Here is a 17,115-nt window from a genome sequence, read left to right on the forward strand (position 1 = left end):
TAAAACTATTACGTTACAAGCTAGCTGAACCTATTATATGTGGTGCCACCTCTTGGTTAGACTTGGGAGTAGAATCACGCAATGACTCGAAGCTAGGATCACACACAAGTGACTGGTCAGTTTCAGGCGGTGTGAGAGGCCATTTCAGAGATGGTGAGTACAGTTCCTATTAATAATAATTTTATTAGCAACTGTTTTAAATTGTAGTCCAATTCACAAGTAGTCACATATAAATATTAAAGCTTTGAAAATACTCACCATTAGGGTAGCTTCTTCTTGTGAAAAACCAGAAGCAGGAGTAGTCATGTTCATCTATGCGCGCTTGACAGCTAAATCAATACAAAGAGACTGTGCATATGCGCTATGCACACAAGGAGCTAGTTGAGATCACGTGCGCACAGACAAACGTATCATTATGCTGAGTAGGCGAAAATGTTTCCTGGCTTTAATTCTCTTAATACCCTAATTACACAATTCTACACTGAAATAGCACTGGTTATACAAATAATTAATTATATATACATCACTGTTCGCCATACATAGAATAACAAATTATCATTCAACACAAGGAACAACAAAAAGTACAGACTCTCCATTTAAGTCATCTATTAAAGTCACTGATCTGGACACTAGCAAATGAACAGGAATAAAAGAGCAACAGTCATACAAATCATGGTACCAAATGGATACAGGTTTACCAAACGAATCAGTTTGAGGGTGAGGCTTAAACCATGACAAGTACGCAAGCAAGTGTATCTTCAGTTCACCATCCACAGTCACGCTGTGCTTGTATACAACTTTTCAATCCTGGCAGCTCTTAACCCAGAAGAAAGTTCAGATGTTGGAAACAAATTTGTTGCAGTGACAATTGACGACGAAGCAGTTCTACTTTTATGGCTACCGAACAACTTTCCTTTCAAAACTACAGACGTGTAACTGTAGCCGTGTAACTGTAGCATGTTTGTGGAATATCTATACATTCAACTGGTACAGAATACAACGCAACATACAGCTCCTTTGCATAGTCCATTTGTACGGCAGTCCATGTGCAATGTGTGCTGAATTTAGGCAACGTACAATCAATAGAGTCTATAGTCCACCCTCGACGAGTACTGGTGTGAATAATAGAAGATACCGTATCTGCCAAAGAACCAGTGTGTGTTAATTTGGGGAGGAGAAGACGTAGCTCTTGGCTAATTTCATCATCTTCAAAACTTGCAAATGAAAGGCTAAGATTATCTCTCAAAAAACGTTGCATTAGTTGAGGTTCAATGTTCCTGTTGTTATTTGGCATCGCTCCTAATATTCCATTGTATCTTTCGAAAGCAAAACACCAAAATCCATGCAACGGACCATAGTCAACAATGCACTCATAAAGGTGACAGCTAAGATGCATGTTTGGTGTAATACAATTTTTTCCAAATAACCGCTCAGTACGACGACAAAATTGTAGTAGTAATGCATCACCCAGTTTAGCGTTTTCCATTGTTATTTTTCGAGAGAACAGAGTGACGCCAGCACTCTAAAATATCCCCAGGTAGGCGATAATGGAGAAGTACATTGACCAGTTCTTCCACTGGTCAGCTGTAAACTTAGAAAACCCACTCTCGATTTTCATTGGGATCCTACCAATATCAGATGGTACAATAAATGCATTCACTCTTTCTTGAATCTTTTCCAGGTCACCTTTACTGATATAGTCCTTTGCAATGAGAATGTTCTTCAGGAAGTATTTGGTGATTCCGAGAAAAAGATTATGCATTGGATCTATCACAAGCATCTTAGGAGCATCAAAATAAGGCAGCAGTAAGAGCTCAGAAAAGCGGCAGCCGTTTCGACTCTCAGCACTTTCAATGGCTGTAACAGTATTTAGAGTCTGTATGCTAAATGCTTTAGCGTTGTGATCTCGCATGGTCCTTTCCTTCCAGCCGTATCTATCAAACCCTGAATAATCCATACTACCAACGGTACCCGGAAACTCTTTCAAACATCTCGAACAACCTAATCGAGCAGAATGCCCAAGGAATCCACAGATTTTTCTTCCTGCAGGTATGTCACAGGAAACACACATTAGTGCGCATCGAATTTTCTTTGTACAGTTAAGTGAAGCAATTCTTATGTCCACGCCACGCCAGAGTTTAATGAGATCAGCTACAAGTGGCTGTAAAAAGGTGTTAATGTCACGTTTAGGCTCATGAGGGCCTGGTATTAGTCCAACAAGTATGGTGTTTTCTTGTTTGTGTCAACTATCATGAGGAAGAAGGTTGAGAACTGACATATATATTGCCCCTAAAGAGTAGGTTAAATGATCGAACGGTTGAAAGAAATCAAAGTTTAAAATAAGCCCAAGATTGTCCGACTCGGCCAAGAAAGGTTCACCCTCATACACCATAAATTTTTGCCACATCTTCCCATCGTAAACGTCCTCCATTTCACCGTCAATGTGAGATCTTGATCGCCACAATTCACACTGGTTATAAAAAGTTGGCCTATCAAACAACGTTTGGAGTGACACGTCTAACCCCAGATAGCAATACGTCAAAATGGGTACAAATACGTCTTTTTACTAGCCAACTCCACACTCTTCAACAGCAGTGTTCCACACGCAGATCTCATAATTATTAATGTGAGAGTGTGAGGGAAACTGCTTAAAAGAGCAACTTTTACTCACGTTAGTACCGTGTTCAACACATTGTTAGAATGTATAGATGGCAACACACTTTTGGCAAACAACATATTGACAAAAAACTACTTCACCCATAACCTGCCTAGCTTTATACAAAGACGCGGGTAGGCATTCAACAATGTCTCTTCCAATTTTGTAGCTCCGACCAATGACACGAAATAACACCACAAGGAAACGCAGGAAATGTCCAATTACTACATCCGTCAGTCTGAAGGCAGCCTGCATAACCATCAGAAACCTTAGAATCCATGTGGCTAGTATTCGACTGCTAGTAGGAATTGAATTGAAAGAATTCGAATGATCAAACTTCTCTGGTGGTCCCGTGTCACAGAAGATATTGTTTTCATCTTCTTCCCATATTTCAGTTTCCGGTTGAGACTCATCTGTTACGTTAAGAATAAAATCAAGTGATCATTATAATTAAGTACGAATAACTTTACCTTGCAACAGGGTAATACTGCTGTTGAAGGGTGATGGAGGAGGTGAGGTCCATCATAGTTACAAGAGGGGGTGGTGATTCGCGTCATATTCATCGAAAGAAACATCGAAAGAAACATCATTCTCATCTTCTAAGTTAAGATTAGACATCCACTCGCAAGTTTCCTACGTATCAATATATGCAATAAAGTGATGGGCTGAGAAACCAACAACTAAGCCTAAGCATAGTGTTCTCTTTTATCTATTAAATTATGGCTTAAGGTACCTTGTTGTAGAAGAGTCTCTTGTGATATTTGAAGGTAGAAAGAGCCACATGCTCATCACAGTGAGGGCAGTACACCCTATCTGTACTTGCTAGAGCCATAACAATACGGTGGAGGTGTGTCAGCTCAGATCTTGAACTACATGTAGCTAGCTTGCGCAATAATTAGAAGTATTAGACTACACATGTGACATCACCACATGGTTCATAAAGGCCACGTGTGTAATAAGCTAGTGAGCTAGCTAGCTAGCTGAGTACGAGTCGAGTATGACGCCCGTCTATGAGTCAAGTATGAGCTGTCTACTTAATGCATCTGATGATTTTGATGATTCTGAAAGTGAACCAGATGTACCTTTCAGGAAACGTTTCAGGCTGAGCTCAAGTCAAATTGACAATATTTTGGAAGATGATACCTCTCGTACTCCCAGCCAAACTCGTACTCCATCAACTGCCAGCCAAACTCGTACTCCATCACGAAAGAAAGCCTCAGCTTCGAGTCAGAGTGCAAGAAAAGCAAAACTAGGAAGTTATTCTAGCAAAACACCAACAAGAAAACAGCTAGAATCTGATCTATCTGATACTGGATCTTTATCTGATGATAATGGTGCAGGTGGCGGCCCAAATTTAGAGAACGAGGGCACCCTCCAGCTCCCCCTGGCTGTCACTCAAGCTTTAAACAAGTTTACATCTGTGCTCAACACTGTGGTAAATAGTAAATAGGATGGATAACATGGAGAAGACATTGCAAAATTGGTCACCGACATCATTAACAAGTTCTTGTGAAATTGCAAGAAAATCGAAGAAGTCGGTTCCGCTTGTAGTACGAGTAAGTTAATGTAAATTTAGAGTTTTAATTATGGGGTGGGGCTTGTTACAAAAACCATTCATGCACTTGTATACGTTTCTTTATTCCAGTCTGAAGTGAGAAAGACCTACAAACTGTTGCTAGATGATGAAGACAACGAATTCAGTGGATTTGACTTCGATCCTAGGTAGGGGTATTATGTGGTATAGAAACACCTGATGTTTGTATCCCCCCTTCTCCCTAAAATCATTGTATTATCCTTCTCTCCAGTGTACCGTTTAAAGGTCCAACAAATGAAGCTGTTGTAAGCACGCTTTCCAAGGAAGTCATGGCTAATAATCCTCAATTTCAAGCACATGACATTCTAATACATGAGTACTCTACTATCCTTGTCTTCTCAGCTGCTGCTTACACTTACTATCGTACTAAAAATCAAGAACAGTCTCTTAAACAAAGAGGGATGTTTGTTGAGAGGAATCGCTCTCGTAGACGTCATGAAAGACTCTTACGCGTAAGAATTTTTATTGATAGTGTAAAGTATTCTCTGTATAGTACTCCTGACTTTAAGTGCCTCAATTCAATCCCTCAGTAGAATTATGTAACCATAATTATTATTTTTTCTCCATGCAGAAGTTACAAGAACGCACTTCAGTGTTTGAGAAGGCTGAATTGACACCTAAAGCTAAAGAGAAGTGGAGGAAAGTGCTCAAGCCTGAGTATATGTCTAGCGAAGAAAGTACACCGGAGTGTGATTGTAAAGCCCATTCCCTGGCGCTCACAGCTTGTAAATCATTTTTTCGAAGAACTGGATACAAAAAACTTGGAAAAGAAAACAGCACAAGCTAATAGGCAACGCAAGATCAGAAAAATCTCCATGAATGATACTGATAAGAGTGTTCCCCAAGTGTCACCTTCGTGGGCAGTAAACAAGAACTAACATTTCCCAGTAAGACTATAATGTCAAACAATGGACGTTTTTGTTGTTATTTTGTGTACCTTCGTTGCCTGCAGTTTGCAGTGCTTCATGATTCAATTCATTGATTATTGCCTACTGAATTTACCTGTGCATGAAATGCTCCAGGATATATAGCTGGACTATCAGCCACAATTCCAGCCACAATTCCAAAGAAATGATAGATGAAATTTACTCTAACGTGGTGCATGAAATGCCTCAGGATAGCTGAACTATCAATCACAATTCCTAAAGAAATGATAGATGGAATTTCCTACAAACAATCCTACGTATATTAAATCTGGCTCTATCCTCTAGCTAAAATGTGATAGGAAATTAACAATTTTCTACACTCAGGAAATGCAGTAACAAATGGAAAATACTCCACCTATCCTACACCAATTCTACAGGAACAAATTCAATTTTTTGACAAGTGTGCTGCTCATTGATCCCATGCATATGATCCCATGCATAACCTCTTTATGGGTACAGCAAAGCATGTTGCAAGGGATATTTGGATAGGACGAAATATCATTGATAGAAAAAATATACAAACTATTCAGCAAAGACTTGAGAAATTCCCTCAGATTTTGGTCGTTTGCCTGTGACGATCTATTGTCTTCATGATATCTTGCAGTTAGAGTGTTGGAGACATTTTGTCCTTGGTTGCCGAAAACTATGCTCGTTTGAAGTTCTCTCACAATATCAGATGCACTACTTCTTCGGTTTTGCCAAAGATTCTTTAGCTTGTATGGCACTGATTCTCTCACTCCAAACATTCATTTGCACTGCCACCTTACCTCGTGCATTGAAGATTTTGGCCCATTGCATTCATTTTGGCTGTTCCCATTTGAACGATATAATGGAGTCTTGGGGAAGCAGCCAACTAATAACCGTTCTGTGGAGGTTCAACTAATGAGGCGGTTTCTTCGGGACAAAGATCACCTTCAATTATTAACTCAATGTAGAGACTGGCCGGATGCTCATTTGTTCAAAGATCTTCTCCAAAGGGACGATGAAGAGTGTTATATCCTTGACAGCCTAGCGATACTCTAGATCAGCCTTATAGATATATTGTTACTCTGCACTATGTCTAGGGACAGGGGTTCACCTAGCATCTGAATCTGATAATGACAACTGAACACTGTGCACAAACACTGACTTAAATACACACAGAAACAAAACCAGTTTAACTAGAACTAAACAGGTCAGACAGGAAACCATACCTAATAATATGCATACAGAGACTACCACTAAAACCCACAAATATGTACTACTAATAATAAGGTTAAGTCTAAAGAGTTAGTCAGAGTTACCACATCTCCTCCCCTCTAAGATTGTTGGCCATATCGGTCGGGACTCTGGGCAGTTAAGGCCTGGGTCAGGCACTGATAAGATTAATTTTATTCATTGCCTACATTTTATGTAGATCATGTAGATCATGTAGTGTTAATGAGATTCATAATGTTTATTAATGTTATTCATTGCACATGACGTCATAAGGTCAATGTATTTGCTTAGCTAGCTGCTAGAACTATTATAGATTATCTTTGGCAACAAATACGGCGGACTTAAACAAGGTAAGAGTAGCTGTTTAGGCCCTCAAAAGATAGATTATGTTGTTATGATTATGTTTCCTTGATGGGAAGTAAAAATGTCCAAAACTTTTTTAGCTATGCTAGCTTCTTTAGCTCTGACAGCCACCCTAGAGGTAGGCTATTTTGTGTATCTCAAGAATACAATAACTCCTACTCTTCCCATCAAGGATACTAGTACCTAGCTATGAGATGTTCATCTAGCCTTGTTTTTGAAGCTTGATCTTGGCATCTTCAACGCCGTATTTGCACTTCTCTTTCTGAAAGTGGCATGACGTCATCATCATTTATGGGACTAATTAGCATAATTGAATTAAGCTAATTAGTTTTTTGGAAAAAGAAAACATTGAGCTTCATTTTGGATCATTTTGATGCAGCATACACTGTATATTGCAAATAATACAGCAGTATGAACATAGTGTAAATTTTGGTGTTAAAATCTGGACCCGGGCCTTAAGTGCGCAGAGGAGGTCGTGTTGTTCTATTTGAACGTCTCACGGGCAGATCTTCCGGAGTTGGGTCTGCTTGCTCAGGGGAGTCGCTATTCGTTTCCGGTACTATGTAATCGTCATCCTCCTCTGATGTAGTTATGATCGCTTGTCTATTTCTCCAACTGGTCGATGTGTCTTTTCACCACTTGTCCAGTCTCCAATTCCACCATATATGTTCTGGTTCCTAGAACCTGTGAAATCTTTCCCGGCAACCATTTGTCACCTGGCCGAAAATTCTTGGCATAGACTGGATCGCCTTCTTGGTATAAGCGTTCCCTCTGCGTTTTGTCGTGGTTCACTTTCTGAGAGTTCTGTTTTTCTTCTACTCGTTTGGCTAGATCAGGATGTAACAAATCCAAATGTGTTCTCAAGTTTCCTTCCTAGAAGTAGTTCTGCTGGCGTTCTTCCAGTAGTGGCATGAGGTATCGTTCGATACTTGAACAGTATTCTTGCTAATCGCAAATCAAAATCTCCTTTAGAGTTCTTTCTCAGCCCGTTCTTTATCACTTGTACTGCTCTTTCCGCCAAGCCATTCGTTGCAGGGTGATACGGGGCAGTGGTACGGTGTCTTATTCCATTGCTTTTTGCAAATGTTTGGAATTCCTCGCTTGTGAACGATGTACCGTTATCCGAAAATATCAATTCTGGGAGACCATGAGTCGCCATCAGGTTTCTTAAAACTCGAATGGTTGCTGCTGATGATGTAGAGGCTACTGTCACTGCTTCTATCCATTTAGAATGTGCATGTACCACAACAAGGACCATCTTTCCTTCCACTGGTCCCAAATGATCGATGTGTATCCTTGACCACGGTCTTTTAGGCCATTCCCAGGGGTGCAGTGGAGCTTCAGCAGGTGACTTTTGATTCATTTGACACTTCTCACAGGTTTGCACTTTTCCTGTAATATCTGAATCAATTCCTGGCCACCACACGACTTGTCTCGCTAGGAGCTTCATTTTCGATATTCTGGGGTGTCCTTCATGTAATAGGGCCAGTACATCTGGTCTTCCAACCACTGGGACGATGACTCGATTTCCCCAAAGCACACAGTCGTCAATCGTGCTGAGCTCGTCTTTTCTTTGTCGATATGGAGCTAACGCATCCTCGCTTTCTTCCCTCCATCCTTTCATTACGAATGTTCGTACTCTACTGAGTAGGGGATCACGATCTGTCCATTTTCGAATCTGTTTCGCCGATATGGGGGATGCTTGCAAGGTTTCCAGTAACAGGACCACTTCTGCAGGAACTTTCGCTTCTCTAGGTGTGTCTGGTAGAGGTAATCTACTCAGGCCATCTGCATTTGCAATTTTCTCTCCAGGTCGGTATGAGATCGAGTACTGGTATGCACTGAGGGTTAGGGCCCATCGTCACAGTCTAGCAGATGCCATGGCTGGAATTGCCTTGTTTTCATTTAACAAATACTGTAGGGGTTTGTGATCGGACACGATGGAAAATTTCCTCCCATAGATGTATTGATGAAATCGTTTGACGCCAAATGTAATCGCTAGGGCCTCTTTGTCTAGCTGTGAGTACCTCTGCTCCACCTCGTTCAGGGTGCGAGAAGCAAAGGCAATTGGTTTCTCTGTACCATCCTCTTGTATGTGAGATAGCACTGCTCCCACTCCATACGGTGAAGCATCAGCCGCCATTGTGAGGGGTTTAGACGGGTCATAGTGTTCTAGCACCGGTGACTTTGTTAGTTGTTCTTTGACCGTCTCAAAGGCTTTTCTCTCTTGGATCCCCCATTTCCATTGGGTCTTCTTTTGAAGTAACCGATACAGTGGTGCTAGATTGCTCGATACGTCCTTGATGAACTTGCCATAGTAATTCACCATTCCTAGAAATGAGCGCAACTGTGGTACATTCTGAGGCGCTGGGGCTTCTCTGATGGCTCTGACCTTGGTCTCTGTTGGTTCTAAACCATTTGCTGAGATCGAATGCCCAAGGTATTCTGATGGCTCTGACCTTGGTCTCTGTTGGTTCTAAACCATTTGCTGAGATCGAATGCCCAAGGTATTCCACCTTGTCCAGTAGAAACTGACACTTTCCTTTCTTCAGTGTGAGATTTTCTTCTCCCAGTCTGGTTAAGACTTTGTCGATATTTTGGAGATGTTCCTCCTCTGTTTCTCCTGTAACCAAAATGTCATCAATGTACACTACCGTCGAAGGAATGTCTCTAAGCAACCCTTCCATAGCCCTTTGGAATATGGCTGGAGCGGAGTGTACCCCGAAAGGTAGTCGGTTATACCGAAACAAACCCTTGTGGGTGTTGATCGTCAAATCCATCAGGTTTTAACACTGGGACCACAGGTGCAGCCCAGTTAGAGAACTTCACTGGTTCAATGATTCCGTTTGCTTCTAATCGCTTGAGTTCATTTTCCACCTTCTCACGTAAGGCGTACGGAACCTTTCTTGCCTTGCAGAATGTAGGAGTTGCATCTTGCTCCACTTGTAACTTTGCTTCAATGTGGGCAGCTTTTCCTAGCTCTGGACTGAATACACCTTTGTGTTTACTGAGGGTTTCCTCAACAGATGGCGGGTACTGGGGTGTGTAATGGATAGCAGCCAATTCCTTCCAATTCAATTGGAGACGCTTAAGCCAATCTCTACCCAATAGGCTAGGTCCAGAACCTTCTACTACTAGCACTGACAGAGCAGCTCGTTGTGCCTCGTACCTCACATGTACTTTTAGTGTTCCTAGCACAACCAGCTGTTGTCCGGAGTACGTACGTAGTCGTATCGTCGTAGGTTTCAATGCGACTTTTCGGAGTTGTTGAGACGTTTTGTTCTTCTGAAGTTGTCGAAATGTTTCGTTGCTGATCAGCGACATCGCTGCACCAGTATCCACTTCCATTTCCATAGGAACCTTATTCAGTGACACATGTACCACATATGGTGGTTGGTGGTGGTTCCTTTCTTCCACATGATTGATCAGATTTACACTGTCATCAGACTCGTAGCTGTGCTCCATGTGATGAGTAGGTTTCTTTCCTTTTTCTTGTTTTGCCTTAGCTCGGCATACCCTTGCAATGTGGCCAGGTTTCTTACAGTAGTGACATTCCGCTTCCTTAAACTTGCACACTGCTGGCTGATGTTTACCACCACAGCGATAACAGTCTCTTGGCTGATCCTGCGGGGGTGTTTTGCTTGATTTCTGGTGTTTCTGTTTCCTTGACATATACAAGACTTCACTTGTGTCGTGTCTTCGAAGGCTCTTCGTGGTCTTCTCTGCAGACTCAGATGCTTGCACTATTTCAAGTGCTCGCTTGTACGTCAGGTCAGCTTCTGTCAATAGCCTCTTCCTGTCCGTCTCTTTCCGCAATCCCACCACGATCTGATCTCGAAGTTCTTCTGTCAGTCTGTCTCCCGCAAATCCACAGTGGATTGCTAGTTTCCTCAACGCTGCATCGAACTCAGCCATACTTTCTCCTTCCTTCTGGACTCTGGTACGAAACTGAAAGCGTTCGGCGATCACTATCCGTGGAGGTTCATAGTGTCTTTGCAGTAGGGCCGTGAGCTCAGCCAATGTCTTGGTACTAGGCTTTGTGGGTGACAACAAGTCGCTCAGTCTAGCATATGTCGACGCTCCAATGGACGATAGTAGAGTTGCTACTTTCAAGTCGTCCTGTATTCTTTGAGCTGTGAAGTACAGATCCACCCTCTCCAAGTATTGTGTGATGGAATCAGTAGCTGCATTGAACTCTTGCAAGCTACCTCGAGTTGCCATTGGTACAGTTTTATCCTCGTTGCCAATTTGTTATATCTTTGACAGCCTAGCGATACTCTAGATCAGCCTTATAGATATATTGTTACTCTGCACTATGTCTAGGGACAGGGGTTCACCTAGCATCTGAGTCTGATAATGACAACTGAACACTGTGCACAAACACTGACTTAAATACACACAGAAACAAAACCAGTTTAACTAGAACTAAACAGGTCAGACAGGAAACCATACCTAATAATATGCATACAGAGACTACCACTAAAACCCACAAATATGTACTACTAATAATAAGGTTAAGTCTAAAGAGTTACCAACAAAGAGAAAGTGGGAAATTTAATTGCAAGTGTTAAGTAAGCCGTTGTTGTCTTCCTCAAGAGGAAGTGGACTGTCTGTACGAAAAGATGTATCCTGAACTGTCACAACGTTTGAAGGATGGAATAATCTATGTACCTTCTATTATCAAGAAGTTTTAAGAATTGATAACCACAATGCCAAAAATTCTTTTGTGATTGCAGAACCCCCGTTTAACTTTACAACCGCATTGAAGTCCAGAATGAAAGTAAACCTCACTTATTCGCTTATGTGCACTGGCCTATGGTGCACCCTGAAAGTAGGAAAACCTGTAGAAGTATGGTGCAACGATTTATACGAACCCACTAGTACTTTTACCTGTAGAAAGTATTCGCAACAGAGCAATTTTTGCAGTTGATAGTTTCAATAATCCCTGTTTTAGAATAGTAGTATCTGTTTGCGTACAGGTTATCACGTACAACTGTGTGTGTGTGTGTTTGTGCATGCATGATGAAAATTGGCAATTAACCCTTTCCCCGTTTTAATTAAAACAAGAAAATACAGAATAAATAACAATTTTCTTTAAAAATTCATATATCATGAACCATCGTGACAGGGCCTAGGAAAACAACCCTTATGGAGCAAACTAATAATGTTCAGTACACTACAAAGTAAAATATTTAGAGCTATTTTAGGATTTTGGTTTTCTTTCATAAGAAGTAACTTCAATATCTCCTCTAACTAAAAAAAAAAATTTTTTATCCGAAAATTTTTTTGTATAGCTGTTACAAGGCAGCCATTGAATTTTTTCATGCTGTTCTTGTATACGGATAGAACTTCGAACATTAGTTTCTCAAAACGGTAGGTCAATACTGTCCCCCTTTCACCCGAAAATATTTTGGGGTAGGAAGGTGCGAAGTGAGTGATATTGTAATCAATTTGAAGCTTAAGCACTGCTTTATTTAATTAAGCAATAAAATACAATTAATTAGTTTGTTTTCCTAGGCCCTGTCATTTTTACATTGAAATGACTTGTAACTATTTCCTACAGGTAGCGCAGACCCCAGAGGTATCTTGACACCATCTTCGTTACCTAGCAACTGACCACCCCCACTAATTAGCAATTGTTTACAAACATTCACAATTATGTACACAAATAATATTGTATGAGGGCACAGAGTGGCTAAAGACACTAAATAAGTGTTCTCAATGTTCTCACGGTGACATGGTTCAATCAAGATCTGCATAAAGTTCTCTGTGAGGTCGTACCAGCAGACGCCCTTTTCCCGGGAAATGTTTTCTTCACCTACACACAGGTTTACAAGTTCAATGGTGGCTCATGATGTCCACTGCTGTACTAACTAGCCTAAATACAGTTATACTGAAGCCTACAAGACTACATATGCTACTCTAGACTTTCCAGATCCAAGAAGTTTATCAATCCCAAGAGCTTCTTCCTCAGGCCTTCAGGCTCGATATTCTTTAGCTTGAGGTAGCTTCTTATCTAGCTATGATCCCAGTCACTATCCTCTCACTCTCACTCAATAAGGCCATAAGCATTGATATTCTCACTGTGTAGCTGCTCTAGAACCTCACTGAGGTTGTACTACAAAGATCTTGAAACATTATCAAACGGTCACTTTTCTTTCGACATTATTGTACCAAGCGTACCTCGAGGCAGCATATTAAAGATACCATGTGAAAGAGCAGCTCAATGCACATGTGCTGGTACCTACAGGGTGTGCATAGCTCCAACACAGCGTACACAGCAAATTTTTGAAAATTACCACTAGAGTGGCCGTCATATGACGGCTTCAACGGGGAAAGGGTTAATAATGAAGGTTATTTTCAAAATTCCTTTTGACAGAGATATAATCTTAACTAAACTTCAATGATTTAACACGTTTCATGCACATTCCAAAACGTCATTGGAATTATCAGGTTTCTAACTCCGAAACAAAACAGGAAACCTGATTTACACGTTTCCTTAGACATTTCAGGTCACAAAATGCAAAGGAAATACATCTTTTTTTCTTGTGCATGCTGCATTTAAATGAGCATTCCTGATCAGTGTATTAAAGCGGCCATTCTAGAATGTCTGTGTTTTTTGCCAAAAAGTCAGGAAATTAGGGAGTGCTTGCATTTACCAATTTCTGGATTCTTAAATCTTTAAATTTCCATTAATGCGAGTTTCCAGAACTCAACGTTTCCTGGTATTTTGAAAACACGAGGGGGAGAAATTTTAACATTACAACCCCTGTGGCAGTTATAAGTTTGTGCAATAGGTGAATAATTGTATACCAGTCATATCTCCTGTTTGGAACATTTCTAAGATAATGTGCTGATACCATTGTGTATATTTCCATAGCAACATAGGGTGGTGGGTTTGTGGTAGAACAGCAAAAAAAATTGGTAATCAGTTATAGGGAGAGAAAAGACCATGCAACGGTTTCCAGCCAGGTCTGGGACTTTGTCACAATGTCTATAAGAGTTTGGCTATCTTATAATTATGCAAGGTTCAATCTTGCTTACATATCTACACATCCCCCGCAGTGCTCAAAATTGTTAGCCCGTTTCAGTTGAAAGGCTGTGAAGTTCACATAATAATAATAATAACAAGAATAAGAATAAGAATAAGAATAAATGCATGAAACAAGAGTATACATATACTCTTGATGAAAACACAACAGGGATACAAGTTCACCAATAAATGTTCATTAGTCAGAGCTTGACAATGGAGAAGGCGTATGCTTTCGAAGAAATTCTTGGAAGCTTCTTACAAGGGGTAACTTTGGGCAGTCCTTGAGAGTCAAAGAGGCACGACAATGTGGGCAGGTTGACTGGGCCTCCAGCCATTGTGCCACACACACCTCACACCCCAAAATAACAACAGGGAGACACCACAGCTGGGAATGATGTCTGAGACTTGCATACGAGGCATTCGAATACAGTTTTATCCATAGTGCCTAGGGAAGATGGTGCCAATGGTAGAGACATTTTTTTTGCTCTGTGCTGTGGGGCAAAATCAAAATCACTATCAGAGCTCGAGTCCAAGGAAATAACCCTTCCTTTCTTTACTTCAGATTTTCTAACGGCTCGAATACGTTTGGAGGTTTTCCAAAACCTTGATCCTGGATAGAGAAAGTAAGCACTAGTAATGGCATAATCAGTAACTGCTGAATTAACAAGTTATTAAAGAGTCAGCACAATGAATACATCGAGCTTCTTACCTCGAGTAGTAGAAGTATTCGGTATCTTCAGGTAGTCTATGTCCATAAGTACGCATTCTTCACCATTGAATAGCTCGTCACTAACCATCTTCGACACATTTGGAACGCTGGCAATTTCCTCAGAAAGGTCGATGGGGACATTGCTCACTTTCTTCCATTGTTTATCAGCTTCATTCCATTTGCACACCTCAATATACTTTCTCCATTCGGGACGGCTGCTAGAACTTGAAGACATTGTGGAAGGGCCTGCACCATCAACACTCGGTTCAGCTCGAGCTCGAACTCCAGGTGGCTTCTGTCCTGAGGCAGAGCTTGCACCTAGCAAGGCTGACGTGAACTTTGGACTCCATTTTGGCGGTCGTCCTCTTTTTCGTGATGTTGCTTGTGATGTTGCTTGTGAAGGAGGCTGGTAAGAGAAAGAGGCTACTTGCTGGTCTTGAGGCAAACCATCTGCCTTGAGCGAATCCCCGTTCACAACCCACTTTGATAGGTCATCTACATCAAGAAACTTTCCCTCATGGTCTGGTGTTTCCACAAACCCATCGTCAGAAATCAAAATAATGGAATCGGGGAACAGTCCAAACACTTTACCAATAACTTGAGTAGTTAGCTGTGATGGTTTGAGCTTCACGGTTTTGCCATCTTTCTCTATGGTATACAGGCTGTAGTTGTACAAGTTGCTTACACTCGAACTCATGTTCCTAGGCCCTTCTTTCACGGTATCAGCGCAGCATAGAGCTAAATAGAGAGGACACTTGCAATTTTGTGCCCAGGCCATGTGCTTTTGACCGTATGTTGATCTACATGTAGATTTATCTATTTAAAAAGCAATCGCAAAATATTTATTAGGCTAGGGTGCGGCTAATTCGAATCCAGGCGTGTATCGAGGCTAAGAAGGATGGATGTGGATGAAGTGTTTGAAATGGTTACAAGTGGTATGACCCACGAAGATATAAGTAATACACTCAAGACCCGCTTTCCAGGAATAAGAGGCTTCTCTGCAAGAAGTGTTCGGCGATTCTGCTCTGAAAATGGCATTCATAAACCAGATTCTGCTCAAGTAGATGCTGTAGTCGAATGTGCTGTTACTGAAGTAAGCTAAACGTAGTATAGGGCTTAATACTAAGAATATTACCGTAGCACCGGAGAATACAGTCCATGTGCGTAATTAGCTAAGTACCACAAAAAACATTTCTAAATTAATTATGACTTGCAGGTTGGACATGTGTATGGCCGGAGAATGTTAAAGGGTGTGCTTGAGTCTAAAGGTATTAAGGTATCTGAGAAAAGAGTTTCAGAGTCCTTACAGAGAGTGGCCCCTTTGCAATATGATCAGCAGCGGAATGACACCTTAGACCGTACTAATCCACTGCAATACTCGGCTCTCCACTTTGGGCATAAACTTCATATTGACCAAAATGAAAAGATCACAATGTTTGGTGCTACCCACATAGTTGCAAGGGATGGATATTCAGGCAAGATAATTGCTTACTGTACAATGCCAGTCAAGAACAATTTGGCTATATACGACAGTATTTTGAGGTATTGTTCAACTCATTGAATAATAGTTACATCAGTAACACGTATAATTTCCATATCAGGTCATCTACTAAAACGTATGGTCTTTGGAAGCAAATTCGAGTCGACCATGGAAGAGAATTTTATCTTCTTTTGTATGTACAAGAAGCACTTCGTTGTCGTGTTGGCCCTCGGGATATTCTTCCTTACGTTCAATCTCCTTCAACAGAAGTAAGGGTACTGATATTGCTTACATGCATTAACTTTTCTCTCTACAGAACCACACTGTTGAACGCATTTGGGTTGAAGTAAATTCTCGTATTAACTACCCCCTAAAGCGACACTTGATATCAATGGAAGCTACTAATCTGATTAACATGAGTGATGAAACTACAAAATTTTGTGTTTCGTTTGTTACGTGCAATGTTGCTTATCATGGATTATCATTGTTTGTTGCAGCTTGGAATCATCATTCTATACCAGGTAAATGTAATGACATTATTATTGATGACACATGCGCTATTATAATATGTGATACAGGTCGAGGAGTACCCAATCATTTGCAGGTGCAGCGTTATGAAACTATACCCATTCCAGATGGGGAAGTACCGGGTACTGATGAAGCTGCAGATGCATACCGTTCTCAAGGTGGTCAGCTAAGAGAGTTTGGACTTTTTGGTTGCGATCCACTCAAGGATCGACAGGATCTAATTATGAAAAGGGAGCAATATTTCCTCTCTCGCTGTCGTTTTGGGGACATCTTTAGTAATGTGGTATCAGGAAATGGACAAGCATATTCATATGCAATTGCTGAGTTCATTAGAATAACGAACTCTCTAGAAGCTTATCTATAGTCTAAGAGCCATTTTACTTGCTCATAATCATTATAGAGTGTTTAACATTAACTGAGTACTACAAGTTAACTGCCAGGGGTTGTAATATTAAAATATCTCCCCCTCGTGTTTTCAAAATACCAGGAAACGTTGGGTTCTGGAAACTCGCATTAATGGAAATTTAAAGATTTAAGAATCCAGAAATTGGTAAATGCAAGCACTCCCTAATTTCCTGACTTTTTGGCAAAAAACACAGACATTCTAGAATGGCCGCTTTAATACACTG

At 40.9% G+C, this 17,115-nt stretch overlaps 2 protein-coding genes and 1 long non-coding RNA gene across 4 annotated transcripts; 2 read left to right on the top strand and 1 right to left on the bottom strand.

Moving 5' to 3' along the window:
* The first annotated feature begins 4,086 nt into the window (after positions 1-4,086).
* LOC135349382 (uncharacterized) lies at positions 4,087-4,563 on the top strand. Its single transcript, XR_010398907.1, has 3 exons — positions 4,087-4,212; positions 4,302-4,378; positions 4,462-4,563. It is a non-coding gene; the product is annotated as an uncharacterized LOC135349382 (long non-coding RNA).
* Positions 4,564-13,838: 9,275 nt separating this feature from the next.
* On the bottom strand, positions 13,839-15,256 carry LOC135349419 (uncharacterized). The gene is made up of 2 exons (XM_064547946.1): positions 14,479-15,256; positions 13,839-14,379 (listed from the first exon to the last, which is right to left on the bottom strand). The coding sequence occupies exons 1-2, from the start codon at positions 15,254-15,256 to the stop codon at positions 14,120-14,122; spliced, it is 1,038 nt and encodes a 345-aa protein (XP_064404016.1). The 3' UTR covers positions 13,839-14,119.
* Positions 15,257-15,376: 120 nt separating this feature from the next.
* Positions 15,377-17,115, top strand: LOC135349418 (uncharacterized). 2 transcript variants are annotated; one of them, XM_064547943.1, is made up of 5 exons: positions 15,377-15,571; positions 15,695-16,020; positions 16,080-16,227; positions 16,275-16,479; positions 16,537-17,115. In XM_064547943.1, the coding sequence occupies exons 1-5, from the start codon at positions 15,377-15,379 to the stop codon at positions 16,848-16,850; spliced, it is 1,188 nt and encodes a 395-aa protein (XP_064404013.1). In that variant the 3' UTR covers positions 16,851-17,115. The 2 variants fall into 2 exon arrangements, with proteins under 2 accessions (XP_064404013.1, XP_064404015.1); XM_064547945.1 differs by having other exon boundaries at positions 16,594-17,115.

Source organism: Halichondria panicea, chromosome 15 (assembly GCF_963675165.1).
Source record: "Halichondria panicea chromosome 15, odHalPani1.1, whole genome shotgun sequence".
Taxonomy (NCBI): Eukaryota; Metazoa; Porifera; class Demospongiae; order Suberitida; family Halichondriidae; genus Halichondria; species Halichondria panicea.